Raw genomic sequence first — 24,420 nt, forward strand, 5'->3', positions numbered from 1 at the left:
ACAGGAATGCAGCAACTTATGTTTGCATGCCAATTAAATTGGGGATTATACAAACTCTAAGACTGTATTTATGAGTCGCGGTCATATGGGCTCAAGCTAGATCGTAGCAAGAGATGCGATCCAGGTCTTGTTTGAAAGCTAAGAATCTCTAGCTGCGAACTAGCCTGAGTTAGAGACGTTAGTAGCAAGGACGTATTTAATACATTTTTGGCTACTGAAGTGCCTTCCTACCAAGGAGTATGAGATACGTCCTTGGCAGGAAAAGGGTTAAAACGTACCCTCACTAAAAAAACTTCACAGATCCTCATTGGAACCAGCCAATGATATTATTGACAGTATGACATGTTCAGAATAGCCATACCCTATATAGCTGTCTGTCTTCAGGTTGTCATTTTATTAAAAAAGAAAGAGTCTTTCCAACTCCTAAACTCTACAGAACAAATATCAGTAACACATAAAATCGAGGACTGTTCATGGCTTTATAAGCTTTTACTAGACAGCTACTTATTATTAGCCAACAGCTTGTTAAAGTCTATTGCCGCATTGGCATTCTTTTCACAAATCCACTTGTTAAATATGTATCTATAACTGCTAAGCAAAATTTAAAGCGTAAACATGAGGTTCTTAGTAAACATTTTGATCATTTTGATAAGTACACTTGCTGTTGCATACCAACCTCTTTTACGTGGATCCATGCTCTATTAGATGCAGCACTGCATGGCAACCACCGCAGCCACAACTCAGCACGCGTAGGGGCAACACAGAGGCCCAACAGCACCCCTGCTGCGAGGATAAACCACTTTAGCTCTGGGCCACATACCCCCACAGGCACAACATAACAGCATAAAAGATCACCACACAGCACCACAACCATGTGAACAGATCAAAAAAGCTCACATCTGTAACTCTAATATGCTGTGACTGAGGTCATTGTAACCTGAGGGACCACTGTATATACATATAAACACATATATTTTAATATTTATATAATGTTACCCTGCATTACTACCTAACAAGTTTCAAATTCAAGAGGCTCTGTTACCAGATTATAAGTGCCCTATCTCCTACATAATGTGATCGGCGCTATAATGTAGATAACAACAGTGGTTTTTATTTTGAAAAACGATCATTTTTTAGCAAGTTATGAGCAATTTTAGATTTATGCTAATTAGTTTCTTAATTGACAACTGTAATGACGGGAAAGGGAGACAGACAGGTGAGCCCTAATCTACCCGCCACTCAGTCCCTGCCTACTTGCAATGGCCCGTCCTAGGCGACGGCGTACAACTGGGCGACGGTCCCTACGCTCAATAAGTGCACGACAGACAAACAGACAAGGGTACACAGAAGCCAAGGGAAATAAAGCAGTTGCCCACGGCAACACCGTGAGCAACAAGAGTAGTGAACAAGCCGAGTGAAACCAGGAGTGTACGAGGTACCAAACGCAGAGCAGGAGAGTAGTGAACGAGCTGAGTCAAACCAGGAGTGTACGAGGTACCAAACGCAGAGCAGGAGAGTAGTGAACGAGCCGAGTCAAACCAGGAGTGTGCGAGGTACCAAACGCAGAGCAGGAGAGAAGTCAGTAAGCCAGGGTCAATATGAAGCAGGGACAAATAGTTCAAGCAGCAGCAGCAGAGCCAGGAAACAGGAGAATCACAGGCAAAGGAGGAGCAGGAAGTGAAGGTATAAATAGACAGAGGGCGGGAGCTAGCTCCGTCTGGCCAGGCTGTGATAGGCTCTCCCACTCCTCAGCCTCCCAGCCTGATTGGTAGAAGGAGGGGTCACTCGATCAGACCTTAGGAGCAGGTGCAGACTGACTAACCACGGGCGTCGACACAGAAGCTGTGTCTGGCAGATCCTTTACAACAACTGGGCGTGTTTTTACTTTTTACCAACTGGGTGTTGTACAGAGAAGTGTATGACGCTGACCAATCAGTGACCAATCAGCGTTATACACTTCTCATTGTTCCATCCCAGCTGCTTCCACTGAACAATCACACTGTGCACAATTTACAATAGAATTATTTCCATGAGCTACATTTACTATGCACATTTACCATGGGGAAGACTTGCGCAATATCTTTTCGCCAAAGTGTTCATTGTTCTCCTGTCAAATGTAATCAAATCTGCGGTGAAGCTGACGTTGCAGATCGGAACATAGCCCTTGTATACTGGGGACTGTCAACAGTCCACCAAGTTGATGACGCCCCTGTCAGTCAACAGCCACTACTGCACTTCTATTGAATGACCTTTTTGGCCCCTACAAAGTACTCTCTAGCTCCGAGAGTATGCTCAGTTTTAGAGCCGTGTAAACTACAAAAATGAGTTAGCACAAGGTAAAAGAATGACATTCATATACAAGTCAAATCTAAAAGGACCTACATGGCAAATGAGTGGCATATGAATTGGGAAACAATATAAAATTATGATCTATTGAAAGGCAAAGAGCAAGAACTGGTTCTATCTCAGAAAAGATACACTATACAAACGAAACTTTATATATAATACTGAACACTCAAGTGAACCCAGAGAAAACCGATATCGCTCAAATTGTTAGAATAGGACAAGTAGACAGAGAATTGGGAAGGGGTTATACATGACAAGGTAGGTAACAAGAACTACAACATTATGGATAATAATGGCCATCTGGCAGTTCTGGAAAATGCCAGAAGGACTGGTGCACAGTGGGCTAGTTCAGCTGCCACCCACATGGACTTTTTTTTTTAGCTACGGACTGAAGCCTATTCACACTGAGTTTCTGATCAGGCTTATCTGTAAACAGCCATTGATCAGACACAAAGGGGAGAAGAGGGATGAGGTTTGCTGCCTTCCCTTTGACCGCGGTGATCAAAGAGTTAAACAGCTGGGGTTGGAATGTTTTCCGATCCCAGCTGTTTTCAGGAGGCTTCTCTAAGATCAGGAGCTGTTAGTTACAGCTCCTGCTTAGGGGATGAGCGCTCATAGGAGCGCTCATCAGCCTCTTCTACAGCGACGCCAAATAGATGTTGCTTTAGACTAAGCACCTGCACCGTCTGCCATCAAAAGACAATCCCAGTCCAGACCTGTGTGCAAGTATGAACACATGCTTCTATGCAAGGTTTTTAACAAATCCACTTGCTTAATTTTAAAGAAGATAAAATGTATGGATGCTATTGAAGGATTTCGTATTCCCAGAGCATGTACAATATGCTTGTGTATAATAAGAAAGACAACCAAAAGAGAATCCTTATGAGATGCAAATGTCTTCATTTGCAGAACAATAAAATGTATCCAAAGGAGTCACTTCTTTCATTAAAACAAAACAACGTTGAAACAATTTCTAGTGCAGCTTAATTGCCTTTATATATTTTTTATTACAATGTATGCCTGAAGAAATACAATGAGGACACTCTTAATAGTTCAGTTCTCCCAAGTTAACATGGTTTTGTTGGTTGATGCTTAGCGACTTAGAGATGGTAACCAATGTTATTGTGTCTCTGATTCATGTCCTCGAGTTCATGTAAGGCCACACAACATTTGACACCTCCCCAATGGACTAGACAGATAGGAAATTAAAGTTACTGATATGAACTCCATAAGGGTATGATCCCGCATGCCAGATGAGTTGTTTTTCCATAATGGATTAACGTGTTTAAAATCTGCAGGGTTTACAGTAGCAGGGAAGTGGATGATATTTCAACAAATCTCATTCCCACGCTGCGCTAAAGTCCACAAATAATTTGTGCGGAAATTCATCTCGAATGCGACTTTAGAATTCACAGGATATCAATTTATGTTGCAGGTTCTGAGCGGAGATGCTGGGTTTTTTACCTTTAAGACTTTTATGGGGAGCATAAAATCCGTTGTCAAAATCTCAAATTGTATTTTGTTGCATTTTTTACAGCGATTTTGTTGCGATTCCGCTGTAAAACCACAGTAAATCACACTAGGGCCCCATGCACACGAATGTAAAAACTGCTGTAATTACGGGCCCATAGACTTCTATTGACCACGGGTACCTCCCTGTATGCTTACGGGAAGGTGCCCGTGCCGTTAAAAAATATAGAACATGTCCTATTTCAGGCCGTATTAACAGAACGGGCAGGCCCAAGGAAGTCTATGGGGCTCCCGTAATTACGGGTGACTACGTGTGTGCACCCGTAATTACGGGAGCATTGCTAGGCGACGTCAGTAAATAGTCACTGTCCAGGGTGCTGAAAGAGTTAAACGATCGGCAGTAACTTTCAGCACCCTGAACAGTGACTACCGATCACAATATAGATCAACCTGTAAAAAAAATGGAAGTTCATACTTACCCAGAACTCCCTGCTTCTTCCTCCAGTCCGGCCTCCCGGTATGAAGTTTCAGCCCATGTGACTGCTACAGCCAATCACAGGCCAATCACAGGCTGCAGCGGTCACATGGACTGCCACGTCATCCAGGGAGGTCGGACTGGATGTCAAGAGAGGGACGCGTCACAAAGACAACGGCCGGGTAAGTATGAATTTATTTTACTTTTACTGTGGAAAGGGCTGTCCCTTCTCTCTATCCTGCACTGATAGAGAGAAGGGCTGCCGATTACTGCAGTGCAATTTTGCAGCGAAAACGTGCCCATAAATACGGGTGGAATACTGGTGACACCAGACCCGTATTTACGGGCACGGGTCCGTATTACTGGTGCAATACGGGTTGAATACGTGTGACCAAGGACCCGTATTTACGCCAGTATTTACGGGAGGACAAAAATACGTTCGTGTGCATGAGGCCTTAATCTGTAGGTAAAACTGCTGCGAAAAATGGAAAATCCACAGTGTATCCGGCCTGAGGGTCACACGACCTATTTTCTGCCGTTTTTTAGGCCGTAAACGCACGAAAAACGGCTGAAAAATCGGAAGCAGAACGCCTCCAACATCTGCCCATTCAATGGGAAAAACGGCGTTCTGTTCTGACGGGCCATTTTTTTACGCGCCCGTTTTTCATAGACTCTATAGAAAAACAGTTCACACGCAGTAGCAAATTAGGTCTGAAAGTATGGAGCTGTTTTCAGGCGAAAACAGCTCCTGAATTTAAGACGTTTTTGAAGTACTCGCGTTTTTCGCGGCGTCCATTACGGACGTAATTGGAGCTGTTTTTCAATGGAGTCAATGAAAAACGGCTCCAAAAACGTCCAAAGAAGTGACATGCACTTCTTTGACGCGGGCGTCTTTTTACGCGCCGTCTTTCGACAGCGACGCGTAAAATTACACCTCGTCTGAACAGAATATCGTAAAACCCATTGCAAGCAATGGGCAGATGTTTGCAGACGTAATGTAGCCGTCTTTTCAGGCGTAATTCGAGGCGTAAAACGCCTGAATTACGTCTGAAAATAGGTTGTGTGCACATACCCTTATAATCAGGTGTATAATTCACCAAACAGGTGATAGTGATCATCATTTTCATATGTAAGTTGAAACACAGTCATTAAGGGCCCATTCACACGAACGTGAATAACGTCCATATGCTGCGCATGGAAATCACGCGCAGCACACGGACCCATTGATTTCAATGGGGCCGCTCACACATGTGAGAGTCTGCTGTGTGACACTCACTGCATGTCCTATATTGGTGTGTTTTCACGCACCTATGCGCCCATTGAACTCAATGGGTGCATGAAAACCACGCACCACACACGGATGCACATCAATTCAATTGAAAATAATAAAAAAAAGATGTGTTTTGCGAGGGTGTGAATAACGCATGCCACTCGCAAAGCACACTGATGCATAACGCAACACACAACAATCTGATACGCTCGTGTGAATGTAGCCTAACTGTAAGGGTATGTTCACACGCTTAACAAAAAACGGCTGTAAAATACGGAGCTGTTTTCAAGGGAAAACAGCCTCTGATTTACAGCCGTTTTTTCTGCATCGGGCGTTTTTTTAATCATTTTTTATTGCCGTTTTTGGAGCTTTTTTTTATTGAGACAATGAAAAATGGCTCAAGAAGTGACATGTACTTCTTTTTTACAGGGTGTTTTTATATACGGCATGTAAAAAAAATGCCCCGTGGGAACGGAACGCCGTTTTTCCCATTGAAATCAATGGGCAGATGTTTGGAGGCGCTCAGCCCCCGTATTTTCAGCCATTTTTCAGGGGTGTTTACGGCCCGAAAAATGGCTGAAAATAGGCTGTGTGAACATACCCTAACAGATACAGCTGTGTAGGAGACTTAAAACTGGGTGATGAACAGCCAAACTCTGCTGCAAAGGTGAGTTTGTGGAAGACCGTTTCATGTCACAGGTCCACCATGGCAAGACTGAGCACAGCTGTGTAGGTTTAAACACAGTCATTAAGGGCCCATTCACACGAATGTGAATAACGTCCGTGTGCTGCCCATGAAAACCACGCACAGCACAGGGACCCATTGATTTCAATGGGGCCGTTCACACATGCATGAGTTTTCACGCAGCGAGAGTAGTTATACTGGAGTAGTTATACTACATCAGAAAGGTCTCTCCCAGGCAAAGATTTCAAATCAGACTGGGGTTTCAAGTTGTGATGTTCAAGCTATTTTGAAGAAGCACAAAGAAATGGGCAACATTGAGGACCATAGACGGAGTGATCGGGGCCAAGGAAACAGTGCAATAAATCAAAGACACATCATGCTTAGGGTATGTTCACACGAGGTCATTACGTCCGTAATTGACGGACGTATTTCGGCCGCAAGTACCGGACCGAACACAGTGCAGGGAGCCGGGCTCCTAGCATCATAGTTATGTACGACGCTAGGAGTCCCTGCCTCACTGCCGGACAACTGTCCCGTACTGTAATCATGTTTTCAGTGTGAGACAGTTGTCCGGCAGCGAGGCAGGGACTCCTAGCGTCGTACATAACTATGATGCTAGGAGCCCGGCTCCCTTCACTGTGTTCGGTCCGGTACTTGCGGCCGAAATACGTCCATCAATTACGGACGTAATGACCTCATGTGAACATACCCTTACATCCCTTTGAAATTGGAAGATGTCCAGCAGTGCCATCAGCTCAGAACTGGCAGAAACCAAAAAGCCATACCGTCGATGCAGAAACTAGGCCAAGCTACTCAACTATGCATGAAAACATAAAAATGGCATCAGGTGCTCTGAACTGATGAGTCAAAATGTGAAATATTTGGCTGTAACAGAAGACATTTTGTTTGCCGATGAGCTGGAGAACGGTACAGTAATGGGTGTCTGCAGGCAACAGTGAAGCATGGTGGAGGTTCCTTTCAAAATTGGGGCTGCATTTCAGCAAAATGAGTTGGGGATTTGGTCAGGATTAATGGTGTCCTCAATGATAAAAAATACAGGCAAATAACTTCTCCATCATGTAATACCATCAGGGAGGTGTCTGATTGGCTCCAAATTTATTCTGCAACAGGACAACGACCCCAAACATACAGCCAATGTCAGCGTAAAGAAAAACAAGGAGCCCTGGAAGTGATGACATAGCCTCGACAGAACATTGATCTCAATATCGAATCTGTTTGGAATTACATGAAGAGACAGAAGCTTTTGAGGAAGGCTACATCCACAGAAGATCTGTGGCTAGTTCTGCAAGATGTTTGGAACAACCTTCCTGCCGAGGTGTGGGTGCGGGATATGTGGTGTGTGGGGAGGGAGGGTGCGTGCGTGGTTGGGTGTGTGTGGGGGGGTTATGTGTGTGGGGGGTGCGTACTAGCTAACTCTAAGCCCCACCTTAGTTAAGGATGCTGTCAAACAGACAACTGCCATTACTAAGGCGCTAATAAAGTATTAAAAAACACAGAGGCATGAGATAAAAAACAAGACCCTCTTTAACCATTTTATTTAAAAAAAAAAAAAAACATAGATCGAAGTAGTCCACCGAATCTACGACGTAGTCCAACGAATCTACGATGTAGTCTAATAGATACAGCAGAACCTGCAAAACTCAAAAAAACTTTAGTAGTATCAAAAATAAAAAATCTAAAAATACTCACCTATAGCAGACTTCTGTCTTCTCCCCTGTGCAGCAATAAAACTAGAGGTCAATGAAAACGAATTCTCTTAGGGCATGTTCACACTGCGCTTAAAATAAAATGACGTGTAAACATGTCAAATTCACTAGCGTTTCTTGTGAAGCGGGCGTTTTTTACGCATTTTGTGTGCGCTTTTTGGCACATAATTAGGACTATGGGAACATTTGGCGTGGCATCACTGTCCATATATGGACAGTGATGTCAGGAGCAGAGCAGGAGTCCCGGGGCAGAGTGCTAGTAGTTCTCTGCCCGGGACTATGGCTCTGGGGCTGCCTCGGAAAACTCTGTCCATATATGGACAGTGACGTGAAGGGCTGCTCCTGAAGCGGAATCCCCACCCAGAGTGTCGGCAATGCTCTGGCTGGGAACTCTACTCCTAGAGGGAACCCTAAAGGTGCAACTACCAGGGAGAGGGGCTGTGTGACACTACCAGGGAGGGGGGCTGTTTGACACTACCAGGGAGGGGGGCTGTGTGACACTACCGGGGAGGAGGGGGCTGTGTGGCACTACCTGGGAGGTGGGGGCTGTGTGGCACTACCTTGGAGGGGGCGCTGTGTGGCACTACCAGGAAGGGGGGCTGTGTGACACTACCAGGGAGGAGGGGGCTGTGTGGCACTACCTGGGAGGTGGGGGCTGTGTGGCACTACCTGGGAGGTGGGGGCTGTGTGGCACTACCTGGGAGAGGGGGCTGTGTAGCACTACCTAGGAGGGGGCTGTGTGGCACAACCTGGGTGGGGGGCTAAACTTATGGGGTACAAACTGGGGGCCTAACTTCTATATGGGGGCATAACAGGGCCTAATGTCTATATTGGGGCACAAAGTGAAATTTTCTGCCATTTTACTGCCGCCGTGAGTTCCCCCACAAAGGGGCCTACTAAGTCGTGTGTCGCCCAAGGGACAACATAAACCTGGAGCCGGCCCTGATACTTACTGCTCTCCTCCCAGACATTCCTGCGCTGGGGGCTTCTGTCATCTCTGTTCTGTGTGTACACAGGGTGACTGCAGCGGTGACATCACGTCGACAGTACATCACCACCGCAGCTAATTACTGGTCTCAGCTGAACACCGCTGAGGCTATTAATAGGCTGCAGCTATGGTATACGGTCAACAAGATGTCACCGCTATATACAAACAGAGAACAGATCTGACAGGAGCCCCCAGCGCAGGAATGTCTGGGAGGAGAGAGGTAAGTATAAGTTATTTTTTTTATTTTAACTCCTCCTGCTGCTTCAACAAAATGTTTAATTTGTATTCCGGACAACCACTTCAAGGGCTATGCACACCTTTGAAATAGTTTTGTTTTTTTAAATAATCAGTGTGTTTTGTGCAACTTTCTAAATAAATACTTTTTATTAAAAACTATTTTGACTTTTTGAGATACAGCTGCTTTGCATTCTGTATACAGAGCAGCCGTATCTAGCGCCGAGACCTGAATCCGTCAGGCCAGTGGGACTGACGGGTTCAGTGTCAGCAGGTCTCTGACACGCAGGATCCACCTGTTATTGATCACATCTAAGTTATGAACCGTCGAACCCGTCGGTCCCACTGACCTGATGGACTCAGGTCTCAGCGCTAGACACGGCTGCTCTGTATACAGAAAACAAAACCACTGTATCTCAAAAAGTAAAAATAGTTTAATAAGGCTCCGTTCACATGTGCGTCAGGGCTCCGTTCAGGCGTTCCATCTGAGCTTTCCCTCAGAACGGAACCCTGACTGAATCAATACTGTAGTCGACTGCGCTTTTGATTCCATCAAAACGATGGAACCCTTGCACAACGGAGACAAACGCAAACCATTTGCACCAGATCCATCACCATTGAAATCAATGGTGATGCAAACGGAAACCTATGGTTTCCGTTTGTTTCGGTCAGGGCTCCGTTCTGACGGAAAGCTCAGATGGAACGCCTGAACGGAGCCCTTACGCAGATGTAAATAAAGCCTTAAATGTAATTACAAAGTTGCACCAAACACACTGATTTTTATAGAAAAAAAAGAAATACAATTTCAAAGGTGTACATAGCTGAATAGAAGGACACTAAAGGGGCAATAAGTGGCAAATGGGCACCAAGGTGACACTGAATCCTCTGTCCATTTGCCATTATTGCCCTTTTTAGAACCCCATCAGTTCCCACATTCAAAGTCCAGTCAGTGACTTACCTGCTGGGCTTCCGGCAAACGCTTCCTGCTGGAGCTGGAGCCGCCCTGTAGAAAACGTTCCCTCGGTGTCTCCACCAGCCCTGGAAATGCACAGGAAGCGCAGTGTCTCCTCCCTGTCTTGTGTCCTGAATGATGTTGTCACGCCTGTCTCGTCATTCAGGATGCAGGACAGGGTGAGCGGTGGCCGGGACGCGAGGCAGCCAGTATGAGGTCGGTGCAGTAAGTGAGTGGCACCTGACCAGCTGGCGTCCCAAGTAGGGGCCATGGTGCGGGGCATGTACTCCCGGTGGCGCCCCCCTTACAGTGCGGCAGGCGGCGCCCTATGTGACAGCACTGGTCGCACGTACCTAAGACCGGCCATGGTCTTTACCACGGTTTGCCGCAATTTCCTTGAGAACTGTGAAACCCCGGTAAAAACGCATGCGTTTTTCAGTATGGTTTTTCGACCACGCGACATAAAACAAGACAAAGCCACACTGTGTGAATACTCCGTAAAGACTTTTATATTGGACAAATACGCAGAATGCCCTGTTATATTTTGCATATTATATCACCATTAAATGCTACATCGAGTTTGTGTAAATGTTAATATAATATAATTTTTTACATGTGTGTAAACAGGGAAAAAGATAACATGCATATAGCTACAGTTCTCTTAAGCTCTTGGTCCTCTACTCAAAAGGATTTGAATGGACAATCATTTTTACTACAGAAATAGTTGCTGTCACATTTTTGCTGCCAAATGTTATCTGCAATTTGCTCTGTATAGTCTAAGGCTGGGTTCACACTACCTATTTTCAGACGTAAACGAGGCGTTTTACGCCTCGAATTACGCCTGAAAACACGGCTCAAATACGTCGGCAAACATCTGCCCATTCATTTCAATGGGTTTGCCGACGTACTGTGCGGACGACCTGTCATTTTACGCGTCGCTGTCAAAAGACGGCGCGTAAAATGACTGCCTCGTCAAAGAAGTTCAGGACACTTCTTGGGACGTAATTTGAGCCGTTTTTCATTGAATTCAATGAAGAACAGCTCAAAATTAAGCCCGTAATTGACGCCTCGCAAAACGCGAGTACGAGCAATTACGTCTGAAATGCAGGAGCTGTCTTCTCCTGAAAACAGCTCCGTAATTTCAGACGTAATGGTCGTTATCGTGTGCACATACCCTAATAGTGGAATGTGCAAACTTTGGTAGGTTGCTACATCCCCTAAGGCCTCATGCACATTGCTCTGTCTGTATGGAGGCACGCAAAGTCCCTGCCTTGGAGCAATGTTCTTTTATGAAGAATACTGTATCTAAGTAATACAGCAACTAATAGCAAATTTTTTTTTCTTTTGGATACAAATACGAAATCAGAGGCATACAGAAGTACATTAGGGTCCAATAGATTTCTCAAAACTTGTGCTGAGCTGTAATACAGTAGTGTGCATAAGGCCCAATACTGAACAAGTCTCCTCCAGAGGTCAGGCAGAGGGGCAGTCGTATCAATACGAGCTTATGTGGGCAGCCCTGTGGCCTCCTGCAGACAACAAAGAACTAATTACGGGCACCGAACAGGGGAAAAGTGCAAACAGCCATAACTAGGGTGGAGCACAATTTCTGGGATTAGAGAGAAAAAATGCCCTGCCTTTAAATTTCTTTGTACAGCCAATGGGACACTGTGTCTGAGTGGCTGATAATGCTGTTGGTACCAGGAGCCAATGTGCGCTTCCCCGGCACTAAATGGAAGTGCTTATTGGTTTGGGAAAAGCACCTGTCATCTGTGTGAAAGAGCACCATTGTAAAGAATTGGCACATTCCTTATAGAGAGCTGATAGAGCGTGAGCGAAGGCATTGGGGGTTGCATTCTGAAACCCCTGCCTTGGGCACCAGAAGAGCTTGTTCTGCCGCTATCACTAAGTGAAGCTTACGCTATTCAGAAGACTTTAACCCACCAGTTCTGTCGATTTGAATTTCCTCGGTCATTGGATTTGTATAGATTAAAGTGAACTTTATTGAAGCCACGTTTCTGGACCATGGAGTGCTGCCACTCTAAAAAAAAAAGTCTATGCCAGCATGATATTGAATTATTTATAGATAACACCACTCAAAATATTAGCTGCTTGGGGCTGAGCTGTATTACCATACACAACCCATGGACACAAGTGGCGCTGTTTCAGAAATAAAGCTGATCTTTTTGCTCATCTCGAACAACCCCTTTGGTGATGCTAACATAATATGTTTCACAAACTCAAGCCTTTCATTTATGTGAACTTATAAATGTCACTGCACACTATTCTCGCTTGGCACAGTGGCTCACAAAGGATCTGAAATGACCCCTATGTAATAACCTCTTTTTACAACCAGAATCACAATGTAAATTGCTTAATGTTCTCAGTCATTAATATCCATGCCTGTCAGCCTTTACAGCTGGAGGAGTGATTTGTAACTCAATAAATTTCATTGATTTTGCTGTCAGCAAAATAATTTGCTGCCAAATAGCATTGCGTAACCTGAAGTTGAAGCTGAAGTTTCTGACTTTCTGGCAATTTTTAGACTACATCTAAAGCTTATCATGTTATTTACATAAATTATAACATTGCCTTTTCATAGTTTGTGCATTGTAACCACATGTTTCACAGTGTTTTAAAGGGATAAGAAAAGAAAATATCTGCACAGTCAATATACAGATGTTGTGTTAAATTGTCTGCTGATATTTGTTGTTAGTTAGCTAGAATAACAGTGGATGAGCGTTCCACTTTGGGGTTTTTTCTATTACAAAATTAGGTGAAAAATTGTAAACTTTATTACACACTGTTATGCAGTTCCGTTGTTCTACTCCGCCAGAAGAACAGAACAAGGAAATAACGGAACCAAAGGTGCCGGTTGCCGACGGAACCCATTGACTTTAATGGGTTCTGTCGGCTTTCCGTCAGAGTGTTCGTGATTTTACTAGACACAATAGCACAGCATGTTGCGCTATTGTCTCCGGTAAACCCCAGAAAACTCTGCCAAATCTGCGATGGAGGCTCCTGACGGAGCCTCCGACGCAGATATGGGCAGAGCCTAACACAGATTTCTGTAAATATGTTCAAGCTCATGTACGCAAAAAAAACAGTGTGCATAGACAGACCCTGTACCTCAGCACAAAGTGTTCTCTATTAAAAACGTCTAGGCACTCCTGCTGGAAGCAATATTTATGATATGGCATGCGAACATGCCACAATTTGTTTCTTATAGATTTCATAGAAATCTGTGAAGAATAACCTCTGTATAAAACAAGTAAGGACCCATAGACTATGGGGACCGTATTATGGATCTGTCTGTCTACTATTGATCCGTAATATGGCTGTGTGTAAGAGGCCTAAAACTGTGGTCTTTTAAATAAGTTTAATTTCATATAATTGAATAAATGCAACAAACTAATAAGAGTATCTTGTACAATATAAATCTCTGTTTAAGAATAAAATGAGCCTTGCATTTTTACAGATATTTTCTATTTGATTTTCCTTTAGAATGATAAGGAAACAGTAAATATATACTAAAATATGCAAAACATTGGAGATTAGTTGTGCACATGTAATATATATGTAGTTTCTAATATGTTATGATTCGTCAGCATTAATTTAATACGGCAGTGTTGTATGACCCATATGTACACATACTTCATATGTGTACATCTAGCCCTATAACTAATTTTGAACTAGGTAGTAAATAGGGTTAGGAAAATGAATGAAATAGAGTAATATGGTTAGACTATCATTATGCTTGTACAGCTGTATTCAAAGTGGTCTATCACTGAAGATTTGTTGATAGTATCTACTTTATAATACACCTATCACAGAATGATTTGTGGAATAGAAAATAAAAAATAACTTTTAATAAGTATGAGTTAAAATAATAGTAGCACCCAGCTAGATGTCCTCACCTATCCTTAAACCCCAAACCGTATGATATATGATAGGAGTACTGATCTCTAGGGTACAGTCTGGTGACAATTCAGCCCTGAGAGGGTGCTTTTTAGACCCTACCACTAAGTTGGCTAATGCACCGGAAGGTATACTGTGTCCCTGCTGTCGGCTGTCTGAATTATGCTCAAAATGTTACAACTGCCTAAGCATTAATTCTCAATGCATTTCCCCGTCCCTGTAAGCGAGAGGGATCAGGAGATTTAAAGAGGCTCTGAGGCGCTGCAATGTAGATTACAGTAACGTTTTTATTTTTAAAAAACGAGCATTTTTGGCCAAGTTATGACCATTTTTGTATTTATGCAAATGAGGCTTGCAAAAGTACAACTGGGCGTGTTTACAGTAAAAGTACAACTGGGCGTGTATTATGTGTGTTACATCTGGGCGTTTACTTCTTTTACTAGCTGGGCGTTGAGAAGAGAAGTATCATCCACTTCTCTTCAGAACGCCCAGCTTCTGGCAGTGCAGACACACAGCGTGTTCTCGAGAGATCACGCTGTGTCGTCACTCACTTCCTGCCCCAGGTCCTGCATCGTGTCGGCCACATCGGCACCAGAGGCTACAGTTGATTCAGCAGCAGCATCAGCGTTTGCAGGTAAGTAGCTACATCGACTTACCTGCAAACGCTGATGCTGCTGCAGAATCAACTGTAGCCTCTGGTGCCGATGTGTCCTCGCTCGTCCGACACGATGCAGGACCTGGGGCAGGAAGTGAGTGACGTCACAGCGTGATCTCTCGAGAACACGCTGTGTGTCTGTGCACTGCCAGAAGCTGGGTGTTCTGAAGAGAAGTGGATGATACTTCTCGTCAGAACGCCCAGCTAGTAAAAGAAGTAAAAATGCCCAGATGTAACACACATAATACACGCCCAGTTGGACTTTTACTTTAAACACGCTCAGTTGGACTTTTGCAAGCCTCATTTGCATAAATACAAAAATGGTCATAACTTGGCCAAAAATGCTTGTTTTTTAAAAATAAAAACGTTACTCTTATCTACATTGCAGCGCCGATCTGCTGCAATAGCAGATAGGGGTTGCAAAATCTGGTGACAGAGCCTCTTTAAATGCACTGATAGAACATTAGAGCAGTTAAAACTGCTGTTTGACTGCAAGATGGAAAAGCCGTTAAAACTGCTGAGCTGGAGCCCTGATGGTGGACCCCAGCTACTCGATGTTAAGCCGTGCATGGCGGCCTGATCGCCGACTATCTAAAGACTAAGTCGCGGCCCCTTCACACCTCCAAAGCCTACATCATCAGGTCTCTGATAGGCCCGACATACATGTGGCTGTTTGAGACAAAGCGACCACGAGCGTATACTCGTTGCTATAGCAGCAAATACGCTGAAATGCTAGACACAGAGAGCAAAAAACAAACAGGAATGATGTTACAGGCTATACAGCATGACGTATAATCAGTCACAATTCATGGCAGTGGTGGGTGCAACTACAAAGGTATGGTATCCACCAGGGCCGCCATCAGAAATTTCTGGGCCCCATACAGCCAAGGAGTCTGGGGCCCCCCTAATTATTGGGGCAGGCACAAAGTAAAGGGGTGGGAGGTAAGGCAGCGGTGAAAAGCAAACTAGTAGGGTCTCTTTGGAGGGGCAGGGCAGAGACATCTGGTGGGTATCAGGGGGCAAGGTGGAGAGACTAAGTTCCAGGGCTCAGTGGGGGAAGGAGGAGGGGATTTCTGGGAGAACAGAAAGTGGCATGGGTGGCGAAACCGGGCATGAGCGCGCCCGTGCCGCCCATCGGAACGGGCCCTCCCATTGCCAGCGGCATACTATAGCAGAGCAGGGAGTTATCTCCCTGCTCTGCAATCTATTAGCGCCACTGTAGCTCCCTGAAGGAGAGAAATCCCTGTGTGGCCGGGGCAACTCCTGAAGGGGAATCTACAAGGGGGCTGTGACTTTGTGGCACGACCTGCAAGGGGGCTGTGTGGCACTACCTACCATGGGGCAGTGTGGCACTACCTACCAGGGGGCTGTGTGGCACTACCTTCCAGGGGGCTGTGTGGCACTGCCTACAGGGGGCTGCGTGGCACTACCTACAGGGGGGCTGTGTGGCACTATCTACAGGGAGAATCTGTGAGTGACGGGCTGATGGTCATTTTACTGTGAGTGGGGGGCTGATGGTTATTTTACCGTGAGTGGCGGGGTGATGGTCATTTTACTGTGACTGGGGGGCTGATAGTCTTCAAGTGGTTTCCACCTCTGAGCTCCAATTTAAATTAATAGGAGGCAGAAAATACCTTCGGCGCCCGTTTGGAGCTTTTTTGCCAGCGTCTTTTGCATTAGCTTCAACGGCTTAAAAAAACGCAAAAGAAAAAGTTCAAGCAACGCTGTCAATTCCTGAAGGAATTTTGAGGCAGATTTTTTTTGACCTTACAAAAAGCGCTGTGTGAACATACCCTACGAGTGTAGTGCTTGTTTTTAACCCGTTTTCTGTCTTTCTCGAAATAATTTTTGGTAGGGGGCGCTGAGGAAATTCTATTTTTCCAGTGGTGCCTTGAGTCCGAAAATGTTGGGAAACTCTGTACTAGGCTACAGGTTCACATCGGCCTACGCAAGGATCCCATCATGGAGAAGCTCAGTTCATCGTGGGAACGGGGCCTAGGTGAGTACAACTTTTTTTGTTGTTTGGGGGGCACTGTCTACAAGGGGAGGTGGGAGGCTGTATGGCACGATCTACAAGGGGGAGGTGGGGGGGCTGTAAGGCACTGTCTACAAGGGGGAGGTGTGGGGCTGTATGGCACTGTCTACAAGGGGGAGGTGGGGGATGTATGTCACAGTCTACAAGGGGGAGGTGGGGGGATGTATGCAACTGTCTACAAGGGGGAGGTGGGAGATGTATGGCACTGTCTATAAGGGGGAGGGGGAGAATTATGGCACTGTCTGCAAGGGGGAGGTGGGGGATGTATGGGACTGTCTACAAGGATTAGGTGGGGGGATATGGCACTATCGAAAGGAAGGCTGTATGACACAATCTACAGGGGGGCAGTATCTACAATGGGGGGGCTGTGTGTGACAGGAAGGGGAGGGGGCATTATACTGTGTTGGGGCCACTAAGTGTACATTATACTGTGTAGGGGCACTACAGTGGGCAATATACTGTGTGTTGCACTTAGGGGGCATAATACTGTGTGGGCACAATTAGAGGACAAAATACTGTGTCCTTGAAAGGGTTTTAATATATTTTTATTATACTGTATAGGGGGAACTATAGGGGCATTATACTTTTTTTATGGGGCATTTTTTTTATGATGAGGGTAGGACGCCGGAAGATAATTTCCCACGGGGTGACATCTATTCTAAGGCCGGCCCTGTCACTACCCACCACAGGTTTGAAGGCTATGTAAACATTTGAATGTGTTTTTTGTTGTTTTACCAGTATGTTTGGTGCTACTTTGTAAATACTTTTTATTAAAAATTATTTTTACTTTATGAGATACAGCTGAGATACAGCTGCTTTGTATCCTGTACTCAGAGCAGCCTGACAGACATTACATACTGACACAGACATCACGTACTGTACTCACTGTGTCAGAGGTCTTCTTCTACTGCTGCTTCTTGACGCCTCCACTGCATTCAAACCTCCCGGTGTCTTCATGACGTCTCCCCTCCTTGTCCCCTCCACACACCATGTCACGCCGCCGTGGAGGAGGAGGGGGTGGGCACTATGTGAATAGCGGGCCCTTATGATTTTAATTTGATGCAAAGAATGGGCCCCGTCTCCATGATGGGACTTGTTCCTTTCACCAATGTGAAATCATAAGTGCCTGTGAGCAAATGAATTCCAGCAGTGGAGCACGGGCCCCCATTTTTTCAAATTTATGACCGGGCCCCTGACGGTCATTAGCCAGGGTGGCATTTCCAGCAGACCAATGTGGACAGTCCAAAAATATACATAATAAGTTACATAGTTACATAGTTAGTACGGTTGAAAAACGACACATGTCCGTCAAGTTCAACCAAGTTAAAAAAGTGGATACTAAATATAGGAAACTAGCACCATTTCACTATCATCAAGACCCCCACTCTTCCAGTAGTAGATGGGAAGCAGGAGGGGGGGGAGGAGGAAAATGCAAAGGGAGAACAGGACAAGGTACAACAGTGCAGAACGGTATACCTCCCTACACTATAAATAGAGCATAAGAAATTGAGTCATTAAGTCCCTGTGGTTTTATGCATTACAGCCTAAAAGTCCACTGGGCTTCCTTACGCAACAAATAATTGTCCAGGTTGCCACCTCTCGGGGATAGACAAATTTTCTCCATGCTTTGGAATTTGAGGCAACTAGGATATCCTCAATGATATTGCCAAACATACAAACATAAGGTACAATCTTCTTCCCTCAGGATGTTCCATATGTGGTCTAGGATAGATCGTCTAAATTGGCGAATTGTCTTACCCACGTAGTTGAGGGGGCAGGTGCAAGTGACCAAATACACTACCCCCGATGTCTTACAATTAACAAAGTCCAATTTCGAGTATTCTTATCTCGTGGTGACATTCTTAAAGTTTTCCCTGTAAGAATATATTGACGGGCCTTACAAGACCCACAACGATTGGTACGCTGGATTTTGGTACGACCCAACCACATAGTATTACTACTCTTGGGGGCCAGATTTGAGGCGATCCCTTAAATTATGGCCTCTAAGGTATGTATCACCATTGGTCTCGATGTCACCACTTTACTCACATCTGGGTCCAATCTCAATATCCCCAATATGATTTTAACACATCCATTACATGTTTAGATTCACAGACAGGTACCTATCATCTGAAGGATACCATCATTACTATCACGTAGACGTGGGACCAGTAATTCTGTATTGTTTGAAGTCAATGCATGATCGCGTGCACCACTAAGAATATCCTTTGGGGACCCCCGCCTCAAAAACCTGCTCTCCAAATCATCAGCCTTAACATTAAAGTCGGATAAAGAGGAGCAGTTTATCTGGACTCGAAGAAATTGCCTCTTAGGAATGCCTAGTTTGAGGGAACCTGGGTGATGACTTCCCCAAGAAAACAGACTCATAGTGGCTGTGGATTTTCTGAACACACTGGAAGATAGACAGATCTAAGAAAGAAATCTCATGATCATCAATTTCCACCGTGAATCTGAATCATTGACATTTAGAGTTGCGAGACCCCAAAAATTGCTCCTTCATACCCGTCCATAAAATAAGGACGTCGTTGATTTATCTCAACCAGAGTGCCACCGACGACGTCCAATTCTCCATCTCCTCAGTGAACACAACTCGCTCTTCCCACCAGCACAGGAGCATGTTGGCATAGGTGGGGGCCGCTGGGCTTCCCATTGCCATGCCCCTGAGCTGGTGGTAGAAGCTCCCCTCAAATAGGAAAAAATTCCTCAGTAGGATGAAGTCCAGAAGACTCAAAACAAATTCAATATGTCACTATAGGTGTACTGCTCTTGTCCCAAGAAAATCCCGAACATCTCCGCACCCCTTGAAATGAGGAATGGAGTTATATAGCGCCTCTACATCGACACAGAGTACCAGGATTGAGTTGCAAATCCTCAATGCGTTTCAATACATCCTTGGTATCTCTGACGTACGAGGGCAGCGCCACGATAAAGGGTCTCTACACAGTATCAACAGAAGGGCTGATCCCATTGGACATGTTACCGATGCCGGAGACAATAGGTCGTCCCCTTAAAGGACTGTATCCTTTGTGTACTTTAGGCAAACAATAGAATGTGTCTCTTTCCATTTTTCTGATCAGATTTTCTTAAAAGGCATGGTTAAGGATCTCATCCAGCTCTAGCTGTAGCATCTGAGTACAAGACTCAAAATTGGTCTTACTCAGATTACTATATCTAGGGTCACCACCTGTCATCTCTGACAGACCCAACACCACCATTTTCTCAAAATTATTGATGTATTATTTTGTACTCTTTCGGCTCAAATTAGTAAATGGACCTGTCCGTATTTCACTCTGTCCAGTCTGCCATATATTCTCTAGCAGACATAGATTGGGAAGATCAGCTTCATCAATTCCAAAATCACGACATTTGTTCCTGTCCAAGATTTTCATAAATGTAGCCAATTTTCACCAGACTGTACCCTAGGATCAGTCCTCCTACCATATATCCTATGGTTTGGGGTTTAAGGATAGGTGAGGACATCTAGCTGTCTGTGATTGAATATCAGTCACAATTTTAAACACTGAGTGCCACTATTATTTTAATGCATGCTTATTAAAAGTTCTTTTTTATTTTCTATTCCACAAATCATTCAGTGATAGGTGTATTCAAAGAGGACGTCAACCAGATCATTGTGTAAATATTTGTGTATTAGAAATGTGTTATTAGCGTGATAAACTTTGTACTTCACACTTTGCTTACAATTAGTTGTATTAACATGTACGACTACTGTGTTACATTTAACAGTGGAAATCTGGTACATCAGTATAAAAATGTATCTGACATGTTCTGAAAATGTTATATGTAGATTTTCTATGTAGTGTAAATTTTACTGGATTAATAACGTGCTATGTGGGATGCTTGGAACAATAAAGGTTCTGTATTATAATAAATGGTGAGCTACCAGTTGAACCATGCATCAGTTTTTTAACAGGGGGGAATGTCACATATCAATTGAGGTCCCTCAAGCCCTAAAGACAGAACAGAAAGGGGCTTGGATAATATTTAGCATAGTTTTAGTTGGATGTTCCCAGCTTACTATACACTGGATCGCAGAGGGAATGATTAGTGTCAAGCCATTTGGTAGTTTCCTGGAAATACTGCATTAGAATTACCTTTGTTCAATGCCAAATTATTGAAGATTCCAGATCATTGTGTTCTGGTTAACACAGCTATACTGTGCATTTGAAAAAGTGTTTATGTAAAGGATCTGCCAGACACAGCTTCTGTGTCAATGCCCGTGGGTAATCAGTCTGCACCTGCTCCTATGTCTGTGAGACTGACTCTCGGCAAAGGCAGTCTTGTCCAGCTGGTGACCTTACGTCAGGGTAAGATACCTGTTGAGGAGTATTGTTCTGACTTTAGGAAGTGGTGTGTAGCTTCTCGGTGGAATGACCCTGCCTTGAGGTGCCAGTTTAGATAAGTGGCGGGAAGATGGAGTCAGTCTCACAGACATAGGAGCAGGTGCAAACTGATTACCCACGGGCGTCGACACAGAAGCTGTGTCTGGCAGATCCTTTACAGTTTATATTATTTTAAACAAATACAATACCTTGGTGTCAAGGATACTGTCTTAGGGCCCATTTACATCAGCAATGTATTTCCGTTAATCTGTTCCATTCAACCTTTCCGTCAGAGGAATAGATAAACGAAAAGCCAAACGGAAACTATCGCTTTCGTTGCTTTACCATTGATTTCAATGGTATTTTTTTTCTTTCAGTTGGTGACAGTTTGCCTCCATTCTGCTAGGTTTCCGTTTTAAACAATAGTGTAGTCAACTCCAATAATTAATGTCATCATATGTTTATTATCAAGTGGCAACAAGGATGGATACTCCGTATGGTAGATGTTACTACCAGATTGTTGTTATTTTTTGTGTATCATAACAGTTCATTCATGAATTATAATTTCTAGTTGTGTGCATACATTATATTCTATTCCACACTTTTGTATTAGTATCATATTTTTGTGCAACAGACCAGGTTATATTTCAAATTGTGAGCACTTCATAAGATCATAATTTGTAACCTAAATTTAAAGTGCTTAATTCCCCTACAGCGCAACTGCAGGGCAAATGAAGCATTGCACATCTCCGATTTAAAGGGTAACTAAACTTTCAAAAAACTTCTGACACGTCATAGTGACGTCAGAGGGTTTGATCGATGGGGGTCTGAGACCCCTACCGATGGCTAAAACGATGCGGTATAAGCGCTCAGGTTGAGCGCTGAGCTGCTTTGTTTCTGATTTGCTGTTCTTGGAAAGCCAAATAGTTGGTGTACGGGCTCATAGATTTTCTATTGAGCCTGTACACCAATTGCTCGGTGTCACGAAGGGTGCGTGGACCCACTGGGCTGTACCGCCTTAACGGTATGGCAGCTGGCCAACAGGACACTGGTCAAAGTCTATAGTTCGTATAGGCATACCTGTGGTAGCTTCAGACAGTAACAAGACAGGCTCGGATGGGACTAGGCAGCAGGCAGGCACCAGGAGTGGTGAAGCAGGACAGGCGAGGTACTCAGCGCACCACGACTCCAACTGAATAGGGCACTTGGACCAGGATAACGCGGGATACAGGTTACAGGAACGGGGAACACTGGGAACTGGAGACACTTAGGGGACCATTTGCAGAGACAAACGTAGGTAACGACAACAACACTCAGGCAATGCAGGCAGGGGCAGAACCCTTCTTATAATCCAGGGTGATCTGGGAGCAATCAGCTCAATCTCACACATGTGTGCGCTCTGGCTCCTTAAGGCTGGACTGAGCTTGCGTGTGCACCCTAGTGGTCACTGTGGAACAGAACGGCCGCATGTGCAGACATCTCTAGAGAGAAGGGCATCAACAGGATGGGAGGAGTTCGTGGTCAGCTTCTTCTGCTTCATTTTAGCCATCATTGGGGTTTCAGTACTCAGACCCCCACCGATCATAACAACTGACATATCACCAGAAGTTTTTTTAAAGTTTAGTTACCCTTTACATCAGCAAACTGCATGTAATAAACAGACTTTCCTGATTCTCCATAGCTAGATACGCTTTCGTAGACTCTCTTCTATCTGGTTTATAGATTAGATTTCTGACTGGGGAAGGGGAGTCCCCATCTATTAACTCAGAATTCCCTAATATTAAAAATGTGTTTTCTTATACTTTATGTGGTTACCTTTAAGTTTTAAGAATGTTACACATTTCTACACATAATTCTACTATTTATGTTTGGCATATATTCCATTTCCAATATTTTTCAAATGCTATTTTATTTCTTTTGCCGATGTGGTGTTAATAAACTTGAGTAACGTTTTCTTATAATTAAATCAACATGCAGGTGAAAAACGCTTAATTCGATGCAACAGTGTTTCATTGGAGGAAGTTTTGACAACTGATGATGCTGGATCTGTAAATAGTTACACAGAAGATTCGGGCATTGTGATCTCTCCATCAGACAACACCTCTCTAGATCTGCAAAGTTTTAACAGCAAAAAAAGAGATAAATCTCAAAATCAAGTGGATGAATGCAAGTCATCTACAGACAATGTGCATCCTAGCAGAGCTGAATCCTTTAACAGTGAGGACTCATGGAGCCTAAATACAAGGTGTGTATCAAGTCGATTTTAAGGTCTGACGGTAATATAAGGGCTTGTTCACACGTAACTGAATTGCTGCGTATTTTCCGTCCGTAATTCTGGACAGAAAATACGCAGTGTAATACAGTAGCAGAAAAGTGGTTGTGATTTAACAAATGTCATCCACACGCTGCAAAAAAAAAAAATCTGTTCAGAAATTCACCTGCAGTGCAAAATTTTATTTCCGCACCATGTTACTTATTGCTGCGGAAAGCAGACTGATTTACTGCGTTTTTTCCATAGACAACAACAGGTACAACAATTCCACAGCAAACTACAATGTACTGCGTAATTTGATGCGGAAACGCTGCAGGATTTCTTATAGGGGGTGGAAATGACATCACAGGAAGAAGAAATATCACCATCATACAGCCCTTGAAATAACGCACCAAAAAAATCAGCATTATTTTCCGCAGTAGAAATGAAAGTTTGCGTCTAATTCTGCTGTAAAAAAAACCACACTAAATGGTGCAGATGTTCCGCAGCGGTTTGTCTGCTAGTTAATGCATAAGTGCTGCAGAAATTTTCCGCATCAAATCCGCTACGTGTGGACAAGCCATAAAACTTTTTATTATTTTTGAAAAAAAATATTTTTTTCTTTGCTTAAGGCACCACTTTGGAAATGTCAATTTGTACAGTTGGTCTAGTACACAGTGTCCATTTACAGTATATTTCTGTTTTTTCCATTTAGAAAACTATTTTGTGGCACTTGATATACTTTAAAATTACTTAGAAACTCCATGTGGAATGACAGTATTTGAGTCAATCTTAAGAAGAGTATTTCATAAGGAAGTGACATGCCACGAAAAGTTTATAATATACTTCAATGTTCTATTCCTCTCAGACAATAACATAATCGTGACGTAGTTTGCATAGCACAACTAACTGATCAGTTGTTCTCTGACCAGATATTCTCCTAACAGAATAACACATTAAGTTGTACGCTGTGCTGTACATAGTCTCCTTGTCCTAGCGAGGTCTGTCTGGAACACACATCCCTCCAGTTTCTGGCAGTCAGTACCATAATTG

The 24,420-nt window shown here is 44.0% G+C and overlaps 1 protein-coding gene across 1 annotated transcript in view; it reads left to right on the forward strand.

The window, feature by feature from the left end:
• COBL (cordon-bleu WH2 repeat protein) overlaps positions 1 to 24,420 on the forward strand; it is a 395,136-nt gene that overhangs the window by 287,195 nt on the left and 83,521 nt on the right. The window contains exon 10 of the mRNA XM_075826990.1: positions 23,094 to 23,361. Within this exon, the coding sequence (XP_075683105.1) occupies positions 23,094 to 23,361 (268 nt within the window). The remainder of the gene's footprint in view (positions 1 to 23,093; positions 23,362 to 24,420) is intronic.

This window comes from Rhinoderma darwinii, chromosome 5, assembly GCF_050947455.1.
Source record: "Rhinoderma darwinii isolate aRhiDar2 chromosome 5, aRhiDar2.hap1, whole genome shotgun sequence".
NCBI lineage: Eukaryota > Metazoa > Chordata > Amphibia > Anura > Rhinodermatidae > Rhinoderma > Rhinoderma darwinii.